General features: G+C 40.3%; 1 protein-coding gene and 1 long non-coding RNA gene across 2 annotated transcripts in view; both read left to right on the forward strand.

Moving 5' to 3' along the window:
• Positions 1-22723, forward strand: part of large1 (LARGE xylosyl- and glucuronyltransferase 1) — a 217193-nt gene that overhangs the window by 95256 nt on the left and 99214 nt on the right. Inside the window, exons 3-6 of the mRNA XM_031316902.2 lie at positions 109-407; positions 4481-4563; positions 14357-14480; positions 15139-15310. Coding sequence (XP_031172762.1) covers positions 109-407; positions 4481-4563; positions 14357-14480; positions 15139-15310 — 678 coding nt within the window. The remainder of the gene's footprint in view (positions 1-108; positions 408-4480; positions 4564-14356; positions 14481-15138; positions 15311-22723) is intronic.
• On the forward strand, positions 16094-20113 carry LOC118493990. Its single transcript, XR_004896047.1, has 3 exons — positions 16094-16103; positions 16838-16847; positions 19958-20113. It is a non-coding gene; the product is annotated as an uncharacterized LOC118493990 (long non-coding RNA).

Here is a 22723-nt window from a genome sequence, read left to right on the forward strand (position 1 = left end):
ATATAGCTATTGATGTCTCTACAAGAAAAAAAAAAAAAAATCTACACCATTAAATATATTGAAAACATCCTCATGTTAAATCAGTTCTCCCCTGTTCCTGCCCCACAGTGAAGCCCCTCCCCCTGTCTCCATTGGAAGTTCAATCATCAACGCCGGTGGGCGGAGCTGGCGAGCGGCAGGCCTTAGAGCTGCGAGTTCGGGCAGTGGAGGAAGAGAACCGGGCACTGCGCCGTGAGCTGAGCCGGCCACCCAGGAGCCCGTCTGCACGCCTTCCACACGGCGATCACCGTGGCAACCAAAGCCGAACCCATTCAGAGGAAGGCACCGGCGACAATGAGGGCCAGAAAGCTGCTGCAGTGGGAAACAGCTCAGACTGTGTACAGCTACCAGTGGTGGATAAGTGTGAGGTGAGATTTTTATTCATTATTATTTTATATATCAACATGAACATACCCCCCCCCCCCCCCCACACACACACACACACACACACACTTTGTCATCACCACCCACCCAGACAAAAATCAAGAAAAGATGACACAGTAACCACATTATTCTAAACCATACAAAATGTTAACAAAATGGACTATACACTAAAAAAACATATGTATAAATGACAACACCATAAACCCATCATACACGTCTCTCCCCAGCACTAAGCTTCCTAGGAGCCTAGGTACCATCCGTTACACACCACTCAAAGCCTTTTTTGTTCAGTAATGCAATATGACCTTGCAGATTTTTTCCAGGAACCAGGGTACCATTAGCACATTGTGAGACCATATTATAGCTTGGATTATAATATGGATTGGATTTAGCCTCCTATTAGCCTAATCCTCAGCAGTGATGATGTTGGTTTGCCGTTGGGATAAGGCTCACTGTCAGAAGACTGGATAATGTAAGCGCTTTAAGATAGCCATGCTGGGATCCACACACTGATAATACCTCACAGCACCACAGAACATCACATTTAGCTGGGAAAATAATGTAATTCTAATAATCTAATCGCGATATTTTTTCTGGAGTTCCTATCTTCTGTATTAGGCTACGTTCATACTGCAGGCCTTTATGCTCAATTTCGATTTTTTTTTTCCAGATCAGATTTTTTTGACTGACTGTATTTTTTTGTGTTTTTTATGTGGCCCGCATCAGACTCAAGTACTGGGCACGGCCTGAAATTGACCCGCATTCGCAAACGAGTAATACAATGTCACGTGTCATAGCAAATAAACCCACAGATGTATTAAAAGAACCAAGGAGATGTAATTGTTATGTAGTGCTACTAGCTACCGCTACTACTAGCCGATAACCGGAGCAGAGATGTTAACGTTACACCCACGTTACTGGCTTTACAGCATACAGCGCTCGGATGTTTTATAAGATAATACAAATGATGAATTACAGCCATATATCCATTATTACAACTACAGGAACTCGGGAGTACCGTCACATGAGCCTGCAGTGGCGGGGCGGCTCAGCCGGGCCAAGTCCTGTGGGTCTGCATGCGTTCATTATGTGTGGTCATTATGCCTAGTTAAATAGCTCTGGATTCTGCTATTATTGCATGTTACAACTTTTAAAACATAATTATTTAAATGAGGACTATTCAAGTGTTCAGACTGGTAAGTTGATGTACCTCAAAAACATCTTTCACCATGTAAAGTCTATGGAAAAAAACGTAGCAATTCCACCGCCGTCCGCTGTGCCCATCAAAGCCTGGCGCAGTTCCTGGGGGCTTGCTGTTCTCGGCGCAGAATTGTGACGATGTTCGCTCTAGAGTGACGTCAGAGTCGCATGAATTCCAATCCGACTGTCCAGACTCAGGTCGCATTTTTAAAGTGCCCATATTATGAAAAAATCACTTTTTCTGGGATTTGGGGTGTTATGTTGTGTCTCTGGTGCTTCCACACACATACAAACTTTGAAAAAAATCCATCCATGCTGTTTAGAGTGAGATACGGTTTCTGAATGTGTCCTGCCTTCAGTCTCTGGGTGAGCTGTTCAAAATCGGCACGGCTTTCTACGTCATAAGCCGAAACGAGCAGGCTAACCGCAACCATTAGCTCGTAGCGTTAGCATGCTAACGCTAATGCTAACGCTAGCATGCTACCTCGTTCTCAATAGCAAAGCACTGCTACAACACACACAAGTTCACCATAATCTACAAAAGAACTACTTACATGTGCGCCCTCATTTAGAAGTCTCCCAGCTAATCCTGCCTTGTAACTGACCGAAGTTGTAGAAACAGCCTTTCTTTTACTGTCTATGGAGCTAGCTAGCTGACATGACCTACATCTGAGCTACTGCGCATGTGCAAGTGCAATCAAAGATAGTACAGAAGAAGAAGAAAAGAGGTCTCACTCTGTAGCTAAAACAGAGACCAGCTGAAAAGAGGAGCTGCAGCAGTGAGAGAGAGCGGTGCAGTACAACAAAAATATGGTGTTTTTTGAATTAAACCATGTAAACCTATTCTGGTACAACCTTAAAATACAATTATGAACCTGAAAATGAGCATAATATGGCTGCTTTAAAATGTCTGACCTGTAACGGATTTGGACCACGTATGAAAGTGGCCCAAATCAGAACAGGAAAAGATTGGATGCCATGTGACTTGGGCTGTTTACACTGTCATGAAAAAATCTGATATGAGCAACAACAAAAAAAATCGGATTTGGGTCACTTTTGCCTGCAGTCTGAATGTAGCCTTACTCACTACAAACAATAGGGCTGCATGATATGAGGAAAATATGCGATAAGCGATAATGATGTCGAATCTCGCGATAACGATACTTGCGACAAATAAACAGATATTAAAGTGTATTCAGTTCTGCATTTCTGCTGCTTTCAGTATATTTTGCTAAAATACAACAACTTGCTTTTTGAAATTAAAACAAACAAAAGGATATCCTTTCCAACAATCTTTTATTAAATAGATTTTGTAAATTAAAAAGTTCGTATCAAAAATTTACTAAAACAATGGTTAGGAAGAGACAACTTCATAATACATTTTCATATTCCTGTATATCTCAGAATAATAAGAATGCACCAAGAATAACAGAAGGATACAGAGCTGATTGTCCTCACAATAACACACAGACACACACCTTATGCTTTCTTACTGGCAGGTGTGTGTGTAGTGTTCTAAGAGAGCATATGCCCTGAGATGGTTTCTTATCACCAAATTCTACTTTCCTCCCACATCAGCTGTCACTCACAGTTCTTGGCTAGAGACAGGCACTGTTCAAAAGCCAGCCAACTGCATGGAAAGCAGAGCTTCAGGGTGGAAGAGAAGAAAAAAGAGGCTGCAGTCTGACTGTAGCACCCTTCCAGCAGTGCTTGAACATGACCCCTGCTCATTTGGAGGGTTAGCCCGGCTGCCCTGACCCCTGCAGGGAGAGAACCTTCGAAGCTCCGAGAGGGGAAAATAAAAAGCACATGGAGTTTTGACGTGTCAAGCTGGCATCAGGGAGAGCTAAAATTGGAGCCATAACTCAGGGCTGTGAGGGTCCTGCATAATGTTAAAAACCGTCTAGGGTCTAGAGGTTAATATGAAACAAATGAACCCTTTGAGCTCTGCATAGAACTAGTCCACCAGTGCCTACATAGAACTAGTCCACCAGTGCCTACATAGAACTAGTCCACCAGTGCCTACATTGGTATTTTTTGCTTATTGTGATGTCATTTCTTGGAGATGTTTCAAATGCTTCATACCCCTAAAATCAGTACAACCTAAGATAAAAGGTTATGTAAGTCAATAAACCATAATAATTAATACAAATATTGAAGTGTATCATAAATAAAATTACTAATTACAAATTAATAAAAAAATGTATTCAAATTGTTTTCATCAAATTTTTCTAAATAAACACACAAAACATATTGGTCCAACATATTTCTCAATGTAGAAACATGAACAAAATAGGTTTTAACACTCCATAACTTATTTGAACTATGTACTTTTTTTAAGTTTTTGAGATATGCTCATTTTTATGAACAGAGTGTAAAGGTGTTTCATCTGCAATAGGAAGGTGTTACACAGTTTTGCACTGGATGTCATGGACAACATGACATCACAAGTGTCATCACAAGCATACAATGTGATGACATGGAAGACAGAAGCCTTAGCTTTCTGCTGCAAAACAACAATTCCAATTGTTTGTTTTAACAATCAATTGGATTTACGGATTATGGTACTATTTACCATATGGTTGATCAGAATTCTTCCCATGATACTTTGATGTAAGGTAATGAATGTTCCACTGTATGATTTGCTACAAACACTGTTCTCTGTGCTGAGAGTAAAACTTTACTTACTTTATATCTACAAATTTCTTTTCTTTTGGTTATTTCTACTCAGCAAATCTGAATAAATATGTTTTTATCGTGACGTGCAGAATGAGTATCTTTTTCTAACCTTTTTTGTTTCAATCTATTCCTTATAATCTTTCACTCTAATCCTTCACTCTTGTCATGATCTCCACAGACCATCCACGTGGCGATCGTTTGTGCAGGTTACAACGCCAGTCGAGACGTGGTGACACTGGTTAAATCTGTCCTTTTCCACAGGTACAGCAATGCTCTTTTTGACTTCTTAATCTTCTTACACCAACCAAGTTTCCTAGAAATGAAATTTATATACAAGTCATGTATATATCAGACTTATTTGTTTAATCAAGATTGTGATGACCATGACATTTTACCTCAATTTGTCCAAACCCTTACTGACAACAAGTTATTATAAGCTGTGTCCCAAGCCCAAACCCCAAACAGGGCTTAACCTCGACTTTGTCTTTTGAGGTTCACCTCAGTCATTCAGGCAGTCTTGCGTTGTAAACATACATACCATGTAGACTGAATATTTGAAAGATGTCAACTTGGGAATTTGGCAACAATCTAGTGTCAACCAAATGAAAGTGGCCCATTTACTGAATGTTCGGAACCATTTCCTGATTTAATGAAAGAGTGGCATCTCTCTTAAGGCCAATTTATGGTCCTGCGTTAAATTAATGGCTTAGGTGAATACGTAGGTACATATGTTGGTACGTGTAAATACAGACCATACACCGTACCCTTCGCTGTAGCCTGACGTGCACCTCTCACAAAAAGTAACTACACGTTGCGGCAGCGCAAACCACAAAGCAGACCGCAACAACTGTGATTGGTCCGCTTGGCCGCGGCTTGGTAGTGTCACATTTCCCCTGGCTCATTTCCTGGTTCTCATTCTCCATAAACAACATGAATTCAAAGAGAGGGTTAACTTTTCCTGCTACAGATTTCCCACTGTGGTCAGAAAGCACAGGGGAGACACTCTCACTATGACTCTAGAGTCGCTACTCGCCCCAAAGCTAATCACCGTCACTCTCTCACTCGCTCTACCACACACTCCATACGCCTACACACATTCCGGCCCTGCTATTCTCTTAAAGAGATACACTAGAACAAGGCAGAGCGCATAAGTATAAACCTCAAGCCACTAACGTAGGCTATGGCGTAAACTCTGCGTAGAGCCCCCACAGAATCATAAATCCCGTTTTAGAATGACAAATATTGTCATGAGAAAACCTGTTATATGTGATAAAGTAGATCTTGAAAGACAAGCCTGCATTCCTGCAAGCTGACATATGGGCACTTTATTGTTAAATAGTGTGAAACTTTACTTGATGTTCGTTGTGTGCCATTAGTCTTATGTAAACATAAATGATGAATGCTTTATTGTGCAATAATAATTCCACTTTATACTGCTAGAAAATTAGCTTTAACTCTTGCTGGTAGACAGCCCTTTTGTCATTTATTTTCTTTTTCATGACTAGATATTTAAGAAGCACAGTCTCTATCTATTGTTTTAAATTGGCTGAAGTAACATAACATTTCTGCCAGGTTAAAATATTATGAATAATAAATACAGTATATACTGCACCACTGTTGTGTTTATTGATAAACATGCTCATGTTTGAGGAGTAGTCTTATACTGTATCTGCTTAGAAATCATGTAAGAAGATGCTCTGTAAAACTTCAGATCTGCACTCATGGTCCTCAGATTTAGATTTTGCCTTTAGCATCTAAAGTAATCTAGTCTGTACATCGATGGTTACAGGCAGCTAATGCAGCATGACTTTTCATGGTCCAGATTGGCCAAAAGCTAAACAAATATAGAAATATTGAATATACTATAAATTCTCTGTGAAACAAAATTTTAATCATATATGCCATAGTTACTGTACTATACCGTCAGTTAACGTCCAGCAGCTGTATGTTGTTTAGACTCCATTGTAAATGTAGCAAAGCATTAAGTACTTGTGCTATGATACGGCTGAGTGCAGACTGCGATATTCCCACTGCTGATGCTATGACTGTTTGAAATGATCCTGATGCCAATATTTGTAATGTAGCGAGGAGTTTAATAACTGCTGGAATGGAATGTGAATGCTGAGTTGAGATTCGATGTCATCTTTGATTTCTTCCAGTAACTGTAATATTGCATGGCTGCTTAATCTGTAACGCTTAATGATTTTGTGTTCACTCAACTGAAAAAGTGTGATCCTTGTGGCAAAAATCCTTTCAGCTCGTCTCTCGTCACTTTATGCTTCCCCTCCCATCTCATTATGGAAAACTCCCACTTTCCTCTTCACCCTCCCATGAATGCATATGCATGACACGGAAAAGCGCAATTTGCCATTTTCAGTTCCTGCGACAGGCAGTCTGCGTTTTTACTTCAGTGCGGCCTGTTTGTCCATACCTCGCCGTGCTTGTACGCGCACGTTGCGAAACAAATACGCCTGAAGTGGGCGCAAAAGCGTTAGTACATCTGGCCCTCAGTGTGTGACTGATTCTGTTTCACCTGAACGATGGCCAGTCAAACAGCAGTCAATCATCATTCTGATCAGTCCAACAGCAGCTGTATATGTCCTGTCGGGTTAATCCAATAATGTCCTCCCCAGAGAAACGATAGCATCTGTTCAAAGGCTTTACATGACCTGTGTATTTATTCCTGACAGGTGACCTCTCGTGCTGTACAAATGATAACTGTTCCATTAGAAGCAAAAGTGGAAGTACCGGTAATAGACATTGTTACACAGCACAAAACCTCTTTTATGGGTGGATGGTTGGACATGTAAAGCGTCTGGCTTTGACATCAGAGAACAGTTTGCCTCTCTCAGTCAACATTGGTTTCTTTTATTCATGAGCACAATCTTTCCCTGAGCTTAGTCAAATAATTTTAGTTGCTGACACTCAACCAGACATAATCTAATAGCTCAGGAATCATTTTTGTAATGGTTAGGTAGGTCTGACAGACAACATTTTGTCGTTAAATATGATGAATTGTTGGGTGTGTCATCCTGCTGGTAGGTGCACCAGATCAGAAAATGCTTATATGGATAGTTTGAAAGGCAATGACAAACCAATGGATAATCCAGAATGAATATCAATGTTAAAGCCTCAATTATGCGACCAGCGACATGCTACATAAGTCATTACAGAAAGAGCTGTTTTTTAATGTTGCTCATATAGAGGAAGTAATTGGCTATGTATGTGAAGGTTGACTATCACTTATATATATTAACCAAGTGCGCTGGTTTCCCCTTCCACACTAAAATGTGAGACTAAAAACAACTGTAATTGTATCTAAGTTCATATAAACCACAATAAATATGCTTGGTTACAACAGCCCCTGACTAAAAACGTTTCAGCGAAAACCACTGCTCTACACTAAGGATGAGACAATTTTGATCCACTTTTTGTCATGGTTGTGAGTTTCTGTTGTTAGTGTTTCCTGTCTTGTCTTGTTTTACTTCCTGCCTTGTGTTTTCCCGCCTTTTGTGATTGTCTGCCCCACCCTGATTTGTTTCATCTGTTACTGATTTCTTGTGTCACCTGTCTCTTGTTTCACCTCGTTACCTTTTGTATTTAGTCTCTGTGTTTCCCTTGTCTAGTGTCAGATCATTGTATTGTATTCCGTGAGAGTTTGTGTAAGTCTGCCCCTTGTCTTGGTGTTCCTGTTTTTGTATTCTTGGTCTTTTGGCCTGGATGTTTTGCATTATTTTGCCTGCAGTCTTAAGGACTCTTTTCGTTGAATGGATTTTGTTTATTAAATCTTTGAACTCAACACTGCCTGCTGTCTCTGCATTTGGGTCCACCACATTCTCTGAAGCCTGTTACAGAATGATCTAACCAAACATGGACCCACTAGAGATTTCCGATGAACTTTGTGACCTTGTGTGCGACCTGGTGGAGCTTAAAGCCAGGTGGAGGAAGGCTAGTGATGATTGCCAGAAAGAGGCAATTTTGGCGGTAGCTTGTGAGAAGGTTTCAGAAAAACCTTGGTTAAAGGACTATGTTCCAAACTGGGCTATCAGCCAGTCATCAGGCCAGTCGTCCAGAACCTCAGCTGACAACCAGTCGTCCAGAACTTCAGCTGACGACCAGTCTTCCAGAGCCTCAGCTGACCTGCCTTCCAGAGTCTCAGCAGCTGACCTGCCTTCCTGAGTCGCCGTTGGCCGGCACCCCAGAGATGTCGCCATTGTCAGGCGTCTCAGAGACTGCGCAGGTGCCTGGCGTCTCAGAGACTGTGCCGTTGTCCAGTACTTCAGAAACTGTGCTGGTGCCGGGCGTTTCTGAGACTGTGCCGTTGTCCAGTACTTCAGAGACTGTGCCGGTTCCCAGCACCTCAGAGACTTTGCCAGTGCACGGCGCCTCAGAGACTTTGCCAGTGCACGGCACCTCAGAAACGTTGCCGTTGTCCGGCGATCCAGAGACTCCTGTTCCCCGTGTTCTGTCAGCGGCTCGGCCGATTCCTGTTCCCGTGTTCTGTCGGCGGCTCGGCCGACTCCTGTTTCCCGTGTTCTGTCGGCGGCTCGTCCGACTCCTGTTCCCCGTGTTCAGTTGGCTGCCCGGCTGACTCCTGCTCCCCGTGTTCAGTCAGCGGCTCTGCCGACTCCTGCTCCCTGTGTTCTGTCGGTGACTCGGCCAACTCATGTTCCTGTTGCCTTGTTGCTGGACCCTGGTCCAGATGAACCGTCACCTGATTCAGCAATGAACAATCCCGCTTCAGGACCATCCTCCAGTTACCCTGTCGCCTGGCTCCAGCCCTGCTGACCCGTCGCCTGGCTCCAGCCCCACTGACCCGTCACTTGTCCCCACCCCAGCTGACACCTCGCCTGGCTCCAGCCCAGCTGCCCGTCGCCTGCTTCCAGCCCAGCTGCCCCTTCGCCTGCCCGGCCCTCAGAGGGGTTCAGCCTTCGCTGGCCTGAAGACACTTTGTTGATATTGGCATCGATACTGACCTTATTAGGCAGATCGTGTATTTGCTAAATGTAACTGATCCCCATTAAATATCAACTAAATATATATATATATATATAGTTAAAGTAATAATGAAGATTTTAATTTAAATGTCTGTTAACAAGGCCCACTAATGAAAACCCTTGCATTTGCAGTATTACGTATTGGGTGTCTGTGGCAACATTCCTGGGAAAAATCACAAGCGACACGGCGACTAGGGATGCAAAACAGAACCATAAAGAAATTAACCGTTCACTACACAAACCACAGCACATGTGAGCCGCAGTTTTTCGGTTCCATAACTGGGATCACCGCAAGCGTGAGCCTTGTAAGCTTTTTGTTATCTAATCCGGCATTTACCAGCATTTTAGGTAGTATTGGAGGTATTTCCGATACTGGTATTGGTATCAGAACAACTCTAATATAAAGAAACGTAAATTGATTACAAAGAAACAAACGGACAGAAAACAGGCACACAGATTTTTCACACCTGAAAGCCCGAACCAAGGTCCGGACCAAGGTTCATGTTTTTGTTACATTGTATACATTTGATCCAGTAAGTTTTGGTTTCACACTGCAGTTATGCAAGCACACTAAAGATCTATACGTGACAAAACTACGTCCTGCCGTCATCACATACGTGAGATACTTATAATTGATTGGTTTGTAGACGGGCTTCCCCATCCTCTCTGAGTTTTTTCAACTGACTGCTGCTCTCCCCTACTGCCTGCTGCTCTCCCCTACTGCCGTGGCTCTTTTTGTTTTGTTGTGATGTTGAGAAGCAAGACACGGGAACTTTCTTTCTGGCGCATTTATTCAGAGACAAACGGAAACCTACACTGTACATTTACTACCACTTAACAAGTAAACTGCTGATGTATTCTCTGCTCTGATAGCTGACAGCTGTCTGCTCTGAGCGCATTCACCGTCACTCTCACTCTCTCATGTAGCCTACACACTAAGCACCGAGCTATTCCTTAAAGGAGCTTCCCCGGTCTGGTAACACAAGGAGAGCCTGCAAGAGCTTCTTGTATTTGGTCCGAAAGTCTGAACCATCCAAAAAATGCTTTCACACTATAAACGAACCGGACCATGGTTCAGTTTGGTCCAGACCGAGACCACCTCTTTTTATCGGACCAAAATTTGGTCTTTTGATCCAGACCGTGGTCCGGGAGAGGTTTCACACCTGTAATTTTGGTTTGGATCAAACTGAAAAGTCGGAAAGTCCGGACCAAATGAGGTATGTGTGAAAACGCCCTAAAGCTGCTCAAAATAATAAGCACCATTTATAAATCTGAAACTGAAACACAATCTCAACAGCAAGAACCCTGACTTTGGGTATGCAAATAAATATAGGGAGAGAAAAAGTTGGATCGGTCCATCACTACTAGGCTTGGGCCAGTGTAAACATTTTTAAACCGGTTTGATATTAAACCAAACACCGGACAAGACCGGAATACCAAATTCTACCAATAGGTGTCGAACTTGTCTCAGCTGCTCCCAGCTGGTTTTTGAAGTGAGACTTCAAAAAGAAAAAGTTCATAATGAGAGTGTAGCGACTCCAGAACAACTGGTGGCAATAATGCACCTCTTAGCCATGACCTTTTAGAGTTAATATTGTGAGCTTATATTAACCTCTTTGGATAGGTGTTTACAATTTGCCTCGTCTTTTTCAGCTCACCTCTTTCCAGCTTAAAATCCGAAATGTTTCCATATCGGCGGCACAGTTTCGGTTTTCTTTGAGACTTACTCTGCCATATATCATCTTGTCACCACAACAAAACACATGAACTTTTTGGTAAACAAACAGAACATGCGCCATTCCCACCGCTAGTGAAATGTAATCCCTGCCGCTCAGCTCTGCAGTAAAGTGCTGTCCAAAAGGGTCCGACTGCTGGACACTAGCGGCTCTTTTAGTTTGTTTATAAACTTACATAATGTTAATCATGTCATATTGCTTGTTACCAGTGTAAAGCAAGCTACTTGGAAAGTGTAGAGAGCTAAGCTACCAGTTACTCCACATAATACGAAGCTATACACTGACGCTACACTGAACGTTACATTGGAGCTAGTTTATTTATTTTTTACATCCACGTACACGACTCATCCGTGTTTGGTGGGGGCGTCAGTGATCCTCAGCACTTTTGTTTCAGACCGCAGCAGAAAGATCTGCTGTGCTACAGCTTTAGAATGCTGGGGGAAATGTATGTTAGGTTGTATGGACACTACTGCACTACTTGGTCAATAAAAGAGCTAAACTACTGAAAAGCAATTTGATTCAGAAACGGCAACGCTATTGAGAAGTAATTAAACTAGTAACGCTACTGCTCAACACTGCTTGCAATACAAGTTAGATTTAGCGCCTTGATGGTGACACAGGTTGCCACAAGGTGTAATAGTGACAAATGCTGGTTCAACCAGTTTAGCCTCGTCCACCAGAACAGACTGGTGCAACCGGAAATCGACCCAACTCTAATCCCTACTCTACATATGGTACTTGAAGGTGAATACTCAGGTTCAGGAAAACCCTTCACTTTTGCCTGAGCAGATGAGAGCACAATGAATCTGTATCTGCGTCCCCTCAGAAAGTCTTTATGGGAACAAGATAACAATATTGCATAATGAAGATTACATGATTAGATTATCATAGGCACAGCTCTAATAATCAGGATGTACTTGACATATTTGCTTCCTTATCGGCATAATCCTAAGTATCTAGTGAAAGGCTTGTTGCTGTTTGTCCAGAGTATGTAAAGACCCTTTCTATTTGCACCGGTGTTGTTGACAGCTTGTGTGGAACCAGAGTTCTGATACATTTTGACAGCTCCTAGCCCCCGGTAGTTATTGAGCAAGTGCAGCTGACACATTCATTCCCAAAGTCATTCAGCACAAGACACCCAAGGGTGCCCACATTGTAACTATTTCTTGACCTGATTTGGAAGCCCTGAATACCTATTTTGTACATTCTTCTTCTTCTATGTGTGTGTGTGTGAGCTGTAGGATACAGAGTGTGCATACTTTTCTGGATGAAGCTTTGGGCGTCTTGTCTGATGAATCACCTCCTCACTGTGCTGTGTCTACTTTACCAGCCCCAGGGCTGACTGCATACCCATGAAGCTACATTTTAAATATTGTCTGAACAACTATATACGAATTTTGCCCATACGAAAATAAAAAAAATTCAGATTTGAATCAGGTGCTATCTGTTCAATCAGTGAGTAAAAAAAAAAACTACAAATCTGACCAGGCATTTAATGCCATATTTTACTACTCTACTGCTATGGACACATTTTGGTCTGTACCAAAAGAGTTCTGATGTCACACACAGGTATTTTTTTACTGCCAAAATATTTAATATGAATATGCATTATGAACTCATACAGCCACTGATAGCTATGTGGCAAACATAGCTATCCATGCCCCCTCTCTCACATGCAGGCACCTAACACACACATACACACAGTGTTGCCAAATTGGGCGACTTTCTCACTAGACTTACAGTAGCCAGGTCATTTAGTCAGGGCTTAACCCTGAACGTTGAGTATAGCACCGAAAACAATTAAAAATGTAAGCCAACGTGAAGCTTACCAAAAACGTAATGTGTGTGAAGGTGTCAAAATACATGCAGGTCTCTAAACTAACTCTGTATGTGTGGGCGGGTCTGGTGGTCAGCCATGAGTGACACGAGTTACAGTAGAGAAGAAATGATCACAATTTATTATTAATTTGGAAAGTAAGTCAAGTTTATGAGTTACACATTTCAATGTTTCAATGAATAAGACATCTAGGCTACTTGGGCATAAAAAGCATCAAAATAGAGCTTGTTTATCAAATGTTCTGTAGTGTAAATGTGTGGTTAATTGATTTATATTTAATTATCATAGAATGCCTGCTCTTTATTTTGGCTATCAGAAATAATTTCTTTAATATTAAAACTATATTTACCTAGGATTAGTTTCTTATGTTAGTTCGGGGCACAGCTTGAAAAGTTCAAGAAAACTGATTAAATCTCATAATCTAAAGGATTGCTAAAAAAGTAAGTAAATAACTCAGTGTACAGTGGCATAATATACTTAAAAAACACAAAAGCACGTTATCCGGTTCTTAATGAATTAAGAATTTATTTAACTACTAGGAATACACACTACTAAATACACATGCATAAATCAATGAATGAATATAATGGATGAAATTAACAGAGGGTTAATACATGAACAATAAACAATATACAAGGTATTTGGCGAGATAAATAAAAGTAGGCACAGCTGCTGAGATTTAAGAAAGGAGAATATACTACTATTACTACAACTTTTCCACTATTTTCCTAAACATGCCCTGCTAAACCCAGAGAACACCAATTTAGCAAAAGTGCTGCAAATACACACAACACAACCAAATACACAAACGTGCTGCAAATACAGAAACGATGCAAAAAGAAAAGCACACAAACTCCGAAAACAGAAACGATGCAAAAAGAAAAGCACACAATCCCCGAAAAGAAATGCAACAAAAAAACGCTGCATCCAGATTACACAACGGAAGTTCTCCAGGCCTCTAGGGGAGCGCTAAGTGGAACAGCTTGATTTTCGACCCCACGGGGAGAGAGTTCTCTGCCTTTTTATCACCACGAGTTTACAGACACGTCTCTGCTGATTGGGTATCACCTGTGACCTGAGCCAATAAACTAGAGACACACCCACCAAACGAGAGAAAACATATCTCAAACATAGACTTAATATTTACAGTCTATGATCTCAAAGCAGTTACACACCGTTTCACAACGGTGCTCACCTTTCTGTGATTGAACGTGCCCCGTCTCTCTCTCTCTCTCTCACTCTCTCCCCGTAGGGTCGAAAATCCAGCTGTTCCACTTAGCGCACCCCCTAGAGGCCTGGAGAACTTCCGTTGTGTAATCTGGATGCAGCGTTTTTTTGTTGCATTTCTTTTCGGGGATTGTGTGCTTTTCTTTTTGCATCGTTTCTGTTTTCGGAGTTTGTGTGCTTTTCTTTTTGCATCTGTTCAGTCTTAAAAGATTGAGCTTTTTCATTTTGGGTATGTGTGTTTGTGTGTGTGTCCACAGGCGGAACCCACTACATTTCCATTTCATCACAGACTCCATTGCTCAGCAGATCCTGTCCTCTCTGTTCCATACCTGGATGGTCCCTGCCGTCAAGGTCGACTTCTACGATGCAGATGAGTTGAAGGTGAACAACACAACCTCTTCACCTCATTTACTCCCAGCTTCCCTCAGAAATACTCCGACCTGCATTCAACTTCACTTGCTATCCTGTAGTGCTTACTGATCTGATGCCACCTTCTTTAATTCTTTGGAGAAGTTATTAGCTCTGTTAACCATCTTTTAAGGATGCTGGGTCACACTTTATTTTACGGTACATTATTGAGCCGTAATAAGCCGTAATTTCTATCAAATTATACCTAGAAATAAAAGAATAATGTGGTCTTTATTAGACAGTAAATTAACAGTTATACCATCATTAGACAGAAAGTATGCTGTAATTGGTACATTAATAAGATGTATCAAATTAGACCAGAAATAATGTGATCTTTATTGGACATGAAACAGACTCAGTTATACCCTAATTAGATAGCATACACCTAAATTATGCTGTAATGTATGCTGAAACCACTTATATTGCCGTATTAAACCCAAAATATACTATACTTAAGACATTGTTATAACAAATGATGCCCCATTAGAAACCAAATATCGGCATAGCCTTTATAGCAGCCAGACTAACCACAGAGAGCTCGACCTGATGCTTTTATATAAAGTACACATTTATAAAATTCAGACAATTTCACAGCAAATGATCCCAACCCTGCTTTGGTGTGGTGTTTCAGTCTGAGGTGTCATGGATCCCCAACAAACATTACTCTGGAATCTACGGCCTGATGAAGCTGGTGCTCACTAAGACGCTGCCGTCCGACCTGCAGAGAGTCATTGTCCTGGACACAGACATCACATTTGCCACTGACATCGCTGAACTCTGGGCTGTCTTCCACAAGTTCAAAGGTAATACAGCTCCTATTTTCAAACTCTATGACATTTCACTGTATGAACATTCATATTTTACCAAGGGTTTGACCAATATGGCAGTTACTAGTAGTTTTGTCTTGAAACTGATAATGGTTATTTTGTGCACTGATCAGTGTTTTCAACAACTACTAATTTAATTTAAGCAAATTACAGTTTTCAATGTTTCCCATAAAACTTAGTTTTATTCTGTTGAAAGCTTTTGAAATGTAAATCATAACTGGACACTTAACCCAATGTATCAACTAATGATTCTGTTCAGCGGAAATATATACAATAAAATAATCAATATTATTGTTAAGTTGCAGCCCTGTAGTTTTAAATGAACTTCCCCATCACTGCCCAGTGACAACAATCAGCTACAGCGGATAACCAATTCCAAAGTGTAAAACCAAGCGATATAAAAACAGCTTTGTTCCAGCGGCAATCACACTGATGAACAAGCTGTAAGAAAAATGGCACAATTTGCAAAGCTTGTATTTGTGTAGGCCTATATGGTATTTATTCATTCATTAATTTTTGGATTTTATGGTGGTCAGTTTCAATTGTGTTTTCATTGGTATTTATTAGGTATTGTAGCATCTTGATTAGTACTGGAGCATTTGAACTGCTTTATTTATTGTCTCATTGTATTGTTATTTATTGTCCCATTGTATGTTATCTGTGTTGTCTAAAACTGTGTGTCACGGATGCCCTGCACTTTGTAACTGCGCAACAAATTTACAGATACAAATAAAAAAATCTGAACCTGAACAGTACAGTCAGACTAAAGGTCTGTTATAGCAGCTGTTGGCCTGTCGAGCTTTAGTAATCTTTTCTCCCTTCACATTTTCGATAATGGCTGATTCATGACTCACCATGTAGGATTGTTTTTGTTGAATCAAATATGTTGTGGGGATCAGCTGGATAGAAGCTGTGTGTTACACAGGTGGTGTTCCTGAAATAAGCCTGGAGAAGTAACTCTCCATCTTTTCATGAACTTTTCATGTGTGTGCTATAAATGAAAATAGTTGCGTGAGCTTGAGAGAGAAGATGAAACCCTGGCTGCTGTCACACATCTAATACTAATTATAATACATTTTATTTGGAGGCACCTTTCAAAACACCAAAGGTCACCTTACATTAGATAAAAACATAATAAAACAGCAAGACAGGCAATGGCAAAGACAAGACACAAAATGAAAATGTGACACTAGCTTAAAAAATAAATAAATACGGTTGTGGAAAGGGAGGCAGTGTATTTAATTAATTATAAGTTATAGTGAGTAAGCCAGTTTAAACAGGTGGTTTTTTGATACCAGGCCAATGTATAAAGTGTCAGATTTTCTGTTTCTGAAAGTTTAGCTGCCTGCATGCTTCATCAGAATTGCTTGTTGGATGTTGGTACAGAATGGGACACCCTCTCCTCCCACACCTATTCCCACGTCAAATTTGGGAGTCGACAATTTCTGTGAATTTCCGTTTTCACTTTGTCATTCACACCCACTTCATGTAGTAATTGGCCAGCTGTGTGGAGGTGAAAGGAGCCAGGGTTTGAAGTTATCTCTTAAGTTTATCTTTTCACAACTATTTCTGTCAGTTTTTTATGTAAACAACCCAACACATTTGAGCAACACTATAAATGCATTCCAGGAGAGTCTGAAAATGTGCGCCGTTATATATATAACATATAAACGATATTTAAACGATATGACATCTTATCCGTCTCTATGAGATCTGGCTTTTCACTCTGCCTTCCAGTGTGGCTGATCAAAACAACCATAAACCCTTTTGCCTCTCAACATGGTCATACAACATGTCTGACAAAGTAGTTCTGCCTGAGCATAACCCAATCCTTCCAAATACTGTTGGAGCAGCCCCACCTGATTCTGCCATTGAAAAAGGGGCTTTCAGATACTGTTAGACAATCAGACAAGCATAGTCAGACCTTAATAGTATGAGAGAGGACAGGCAGGAAGTGTGGAGGCGATAGGACACAAAGTCCTATATATCCTGGGAGGGCACGCAGGCAGGAGGAGAGAAGAAGGCGGTGGTGAGTCACTTCTAAGATTTATAGGTAGTGCAAAACAAACATAGGTGCGCAAGAGCCACAAAACACTATTCCAGCCAATCAGCACCAGGTGGCATGTGCTAGCAAGTGATGGAGAGGGGGAGAGGGGGGAGGCAGCGGCCTTGTCCAGCAGTTATCAACAAGAAGAGTTCGCAGCGAAACAACAAAAGAGGAAAAGGACTGAAGAATAAAAAATAAAAAAGAAGTTAGACAATCAGACAAGCATAGTCAGACCTTAATAGCATGAGAGAGGACAGGCAGGAAGTGTGGAGGCGATAGGACACAAAGTCCTATATATCCTGGGAGGACACGTAGGCTGGAGGAGGGAAGAAGGCAGTGGTGAGTCACTTCAAAGATTTATACGTAGTGCTGTCCAATAGTGCAGCGCGGCCAGCAGGGGTTTGGATCAATCTTAATTAGCAGTTGACTCCAATGCAGCACCTCTGCCACCCACTCCCTTTGCTGTCCAGTCTGCCTGAACTGTCTAGCCCCATTGTTTTTAAAGCATCACAACAGTCCAGTAAGACACATTCAATAAATGTTACTCTCAGGCTTTAGCTTTGTTTAAACGACTTACAAAGTCAGGTGGTCAGGAAGGCTGATACAGTGCCATGATTTAACCAGCACAGCTCTTATTTTATCTGGTCATTAACTTAATGAAGCTCATATAAACCACCAGCATACAAGGGATGATTAAATGTTAATTTATTCAAGGAGTTTACATACTGTTATCACATACTGTCCTACCCAAGGCAACCACTAGGGACTATGTCTTTGGTAGAACTTGCTGTAAATTCTGGTATTTAAACTTAAAATGGCCAAGTCTCAAATAATAGTGGCCAGCAATAACAAATAAAAGCAATTACCTAAGGCCAGCTAATAAAATCATTGACATAATAGTGTGTATATATATATATATAATAGTGTATATTTCCACAGCACTAATTCCATCAGTACAACAGTTTTGTATAACTCACCACCCAGCTGCTCTCACTCTTTTTTAACAGAAAAAAAAGCATTGTAAGCAACTATTGACGAAACACAACATTTCCTGCAGATGTTTCTAATTAAGGCTTTTAATGTGAAATATCTGTGCAATAAGTGTTGAGTTTTATTGTTGGTAACTTATGACTGAACAAAGAAAAAAAGCAAATGTATTATTGTATTAATTAGTGAGTGTAAAAGTATTTGTGTTTAATAAAAGAAACGCAGGGCAGCTGTGTGGTGAGTATGACATGTCTCTGCTGTTGTACTGATGGGATTAGTGCTGTGGAAATATACTAAAATATGATAAATGAACAAATTAAATCAAACCATCTGTTGGCTAATACCACTTGGAGTAGGTGTTGTTTCTGTGATTTGGATGGATGAGATATTTTAGATTTGGTCTGTAGTGTTAGGGGTCAGGTCTAAGTTAGACAGTTTCACAAAAATAAAGACTGACTCATTTGAATCCTAAAAAGTTAGTCACCCTACCCCAAGGCTAACTCAGAACGGAGCCATGTTCCCATGGTAACAATCACTTACAGCTGTCATGGCTGCTTGGTTAGCCATGTCTTTGAAAAAAGTCTTCATTTACCCTTGGCAACCCTTGCTTTGTGCAGCAGATGAGTTTAGACATCTATCTTAAGTCTGACTATTTACTTAGTTAGATCTAAGCCATAGTAAAAGTATATCTATGTAACCTTTTAAATGTAGGAGGTATGACATTATTTTTTTTGTTTTAAACAAATAAATTCAATAAGCTAAACTACCTACTAAAGGTGGTGGTGATACAGTGGCAAGGCAAGGCAGCATTATTTGTATAGCACATTTCAGCAACAGGGCAATTCAAAGTGCTTTACATAAAACATTAAAGAGCAGTTCAAAACAATAAAACATATAAAAACAGATAAAATACGAGATTTTAGGACACTAGTGTAATCCACCCACAATCCTTGCTGTTCCCAGAACAGCCAGTCCCATTGGTCTTACTTTTTAATTCTTTTTATATGCTTACATAGATTGTCATACAATTCCAATTTTCAACAATGTAAATTCACAGTGATACACTGGGGCGTAGCACAAGATCCTGGGCCCTATGCATAGACAGTCCTGATGGGGCCCCCCCCAAAACCATTTTTTTTATAATAATAATAATAATAATCAGGCCTCTGTACACATGAATCTGTAGGCCTAGATGTTTATAGGGTAATAACTATTAACTGTACTGCTTAGAGTAGCCTGATAATTTCTCTACACACATTTCAAACCTTTTCCAACATTCTCTAACCTACTTTACTGTGGTTACTAAATTTAAGCTAAATGATATTACAATATTATTATATTTATTATATTTTAGTTTTCTAATCCCTACATGAACAAACTGCTTACTGCATAATAAAAGATAACCAAACAACACTTGACTCATTCATATTTTATTTGCAGAATGAACAAGACAAAAGGAACAGATAGCTTATACATGACATTGGAGTTCTCCCTCCAGTAAATGCCACTGAAGGTAGCCTAATATTAATGCCATATGTGCTTAAGTCATCATTTCAGACTTTCTTAATGTAGGCTACTCTGGTCTACAGTAGGGGTGTGCATTGGCACTGCCCTCACAATTCCATTCGATTACGATTCACCAGGTAACGATTCGATTCAATTCGATTCTACGATGCATTGCGATGCATCAAAGTTCTACTGCACACAACAAGGCAAATTTTTCATCAGTCATGAGGCAATACAAGCAGTCAGATATTTTCACTCTCCTGTATCTTTGACATAAATGCCATTAAATAAAATAAAATTGAATGGTACAGGGTATTGGATATGGCATTTTCAAACCTGAAAAAGAAAACATAAATCACTGCTTTCAGTGCTTAGAATGAGTAATGGTTTGTTGTTGTTGAAGCCAATTCAGGATGCCAACGATCAACATGGTTCCTGAAGTTAGTTGTATTGCCAACGTGCTTGATTTTAGTGTGGCAGGTTTTAGTGACATAATCGATTATGGCACTTTGCCGCATCGATGCTGAATCGTGCATGCCCCGCATTGCAATGCATTGCCGAATCGATTATTGTTGACACCACTAGTCTACAGTCACTTTACTTAAATGATTTTTACTTGAGAACATTATTTGTATTATGCTTTATTACTTCAAGGCATAAATTAAATCTTAAAACATGCCATTTTAGTTTTGTACATTAAGAAAAAGCTACATTCATAATAAAAGACAAACAAAACGTCTCACTAGTCATTTTTATCTTAAGAAAAAAGGCAAAACGAAACAAATGCTATTGCTTACATGCTGTGGCTTCCTCAAATGTATAGCTTATACTGAAATTTATTCCCCAGTAAATGCGTTGTATGCAAACAGCATTGTTAGTGTAGTTTATTTATTTAGCCTTTACCTCAGATTACACGTATAACCAAATTATCATTTGAAAGTGTATGTTCTGCTCTTCATATGGGTTGTCTCAGTCCGTTTTTAGCACTAACGGTCGCGGAGATATTCAAGTAGTTTAGCACCATTTCGTTTTCTAGTTTGTGCTCACCTTTCTTTGAAAAAAAGTCAGTCAGCAATTGCTTTCCCTCATTTAGTTTTCTCTCCTTATCCTGTCTTTCCTTTCTTTTCTGGCAGCCTGATTTGGCTTTCTTTGAAAAAGACATTTCTATACTAGAAGTTTGCGCTCCATCTAGCGCTCCACGTCTCCACCAGATGCTCAACTGAACTAAACAAAATGCGTGCAGGTGGACTAAACCATTTGGCGCATTAGCAAGGGGTGGGTGAGACCTTAGATAGTCTTTTTTGTATACAAAATGTAGTCAGTCAATCAACCAAGTTATTCAGCCAATACACTTTACATTTCATCTGACATGCATTATGAAATGTAATTAGGAAATGAAAATATTCAGGTGAAATAAAATATATTCCAGACTTTTCAAGGGCCCTCTCTCTCCTTGGGCCCTGGTAATCAATATCGCTTTTACCCCCAGTCCGACGCTCCTGGTGGTACATACAGTGGTTTAGAAAAGAATCAGCATTGGAACAAAAGCGTCCTGGCATAGCTGTATCAGGAGCAGATTGTGCCACCATTTACTTCCCACATGATCCCAAAGTGACAGAATCCCATCTGGCTTCATGACAGTACTCTAAACAGTGGTTCCCAACCTTTTTGGTCTTAGGTACTCCCACAGCCCTGTCAGATGAACTTTTGTACTCTTTTATCAATTCACAATGTATGTTATAAATGTATCACACTATTTATTATACATTTAAAGTGGATATTGTTAATTCAATGTGACTTAAGAATGACTATTATCCCCCATACTTATTGGTGTGAATGCTGAAAGTATTCACAACTCTATTATTGGTGTGAATGCTGAAGGCATTCACATATATATTCTTCTACACTAATATTTATTTATAGCGTCAGATTTTGCACCTTAACTCCTTCCACATTTTTCAACATAGAAACTACATTCAAACATCAAAACGTTCGGCTTGATTCAGAATGGTGTGCTACTATTTTTAATACTTTTAACATTTATAATTTCCGAAATATTCAACGTTTAGCGGACATTTTTTCCCCATTAAAGCGGATGGACAGAATGTTCAAAGTTGACACATTTTCACACATTTTCAACTGCTAGCTGCTCATTCATACATTCACCGAGAAACTCCATTCAAACTTTAAAACGTTCACCATCTTTCATAGATTCAACGTTGGTATTCAACTTTCAAATCCCATTAGTACTTTTTAAAATAATCAGTCTTCTTTGAGGCTTAAAACTAATGTCTTTCTGCCATTTTTACATTGGTGTGTATGGGATGGAATGTTCGGCCTCAGAGGGCAGGGCCCAACTGACAGAGTGGAAAGAGGCAGAAGCTACATTTTCTTTACCTTGCGATACCATCCACAGTTTTAACTCTTCATACATTACTTTTCCATCAAAATGTAGGAAATCTTGTGCCCTTTCTAACAATGTGCTCAGGGAGGCAATGTGACTTTCACACGAGGCACAGTGAGCTTCCAAGTGAAGCCATGTCCACCAACTGCCGCACTGTCTCCTGTACTAAATCCTACCAGAAATACCAGGAGAAGAAGAGAAACAGGCCCTTTTCAGACAGCTGCTGTCCTCACATGTCTTACATAACACACACCATTTTTGGACAGGATGATCAGCAGGGTGTTATGTCTCTCACAGTATTAAACATTAAGAGATAGGAGTTAGGGTTTTTGAGCTAAGAGCAGGACTATCAAAGGTGCGTCAGAGCTTCGTTTCTGTGAGAAGGCCTCTCTGAGACAAGAGTCGTCATAGAAACCTTTAACTGCAGTTGGTCATGTGACCTGAT

Source organism: Sander lucioperca, chromosome 20 (assembly GCF_008315115.2).
Source record: "Sander lucioperca isolate FBNREF2018 chromosome 20, SLUC_FBN_1.2, whole genome shotgun sequence".
In the NCBI taxonomy this organism is placed as follows: Eukaryota; Metazoa; Chordata; class Actinopteri; order Perciformes; family Percidae; genus Sander; species Sander lucioperca.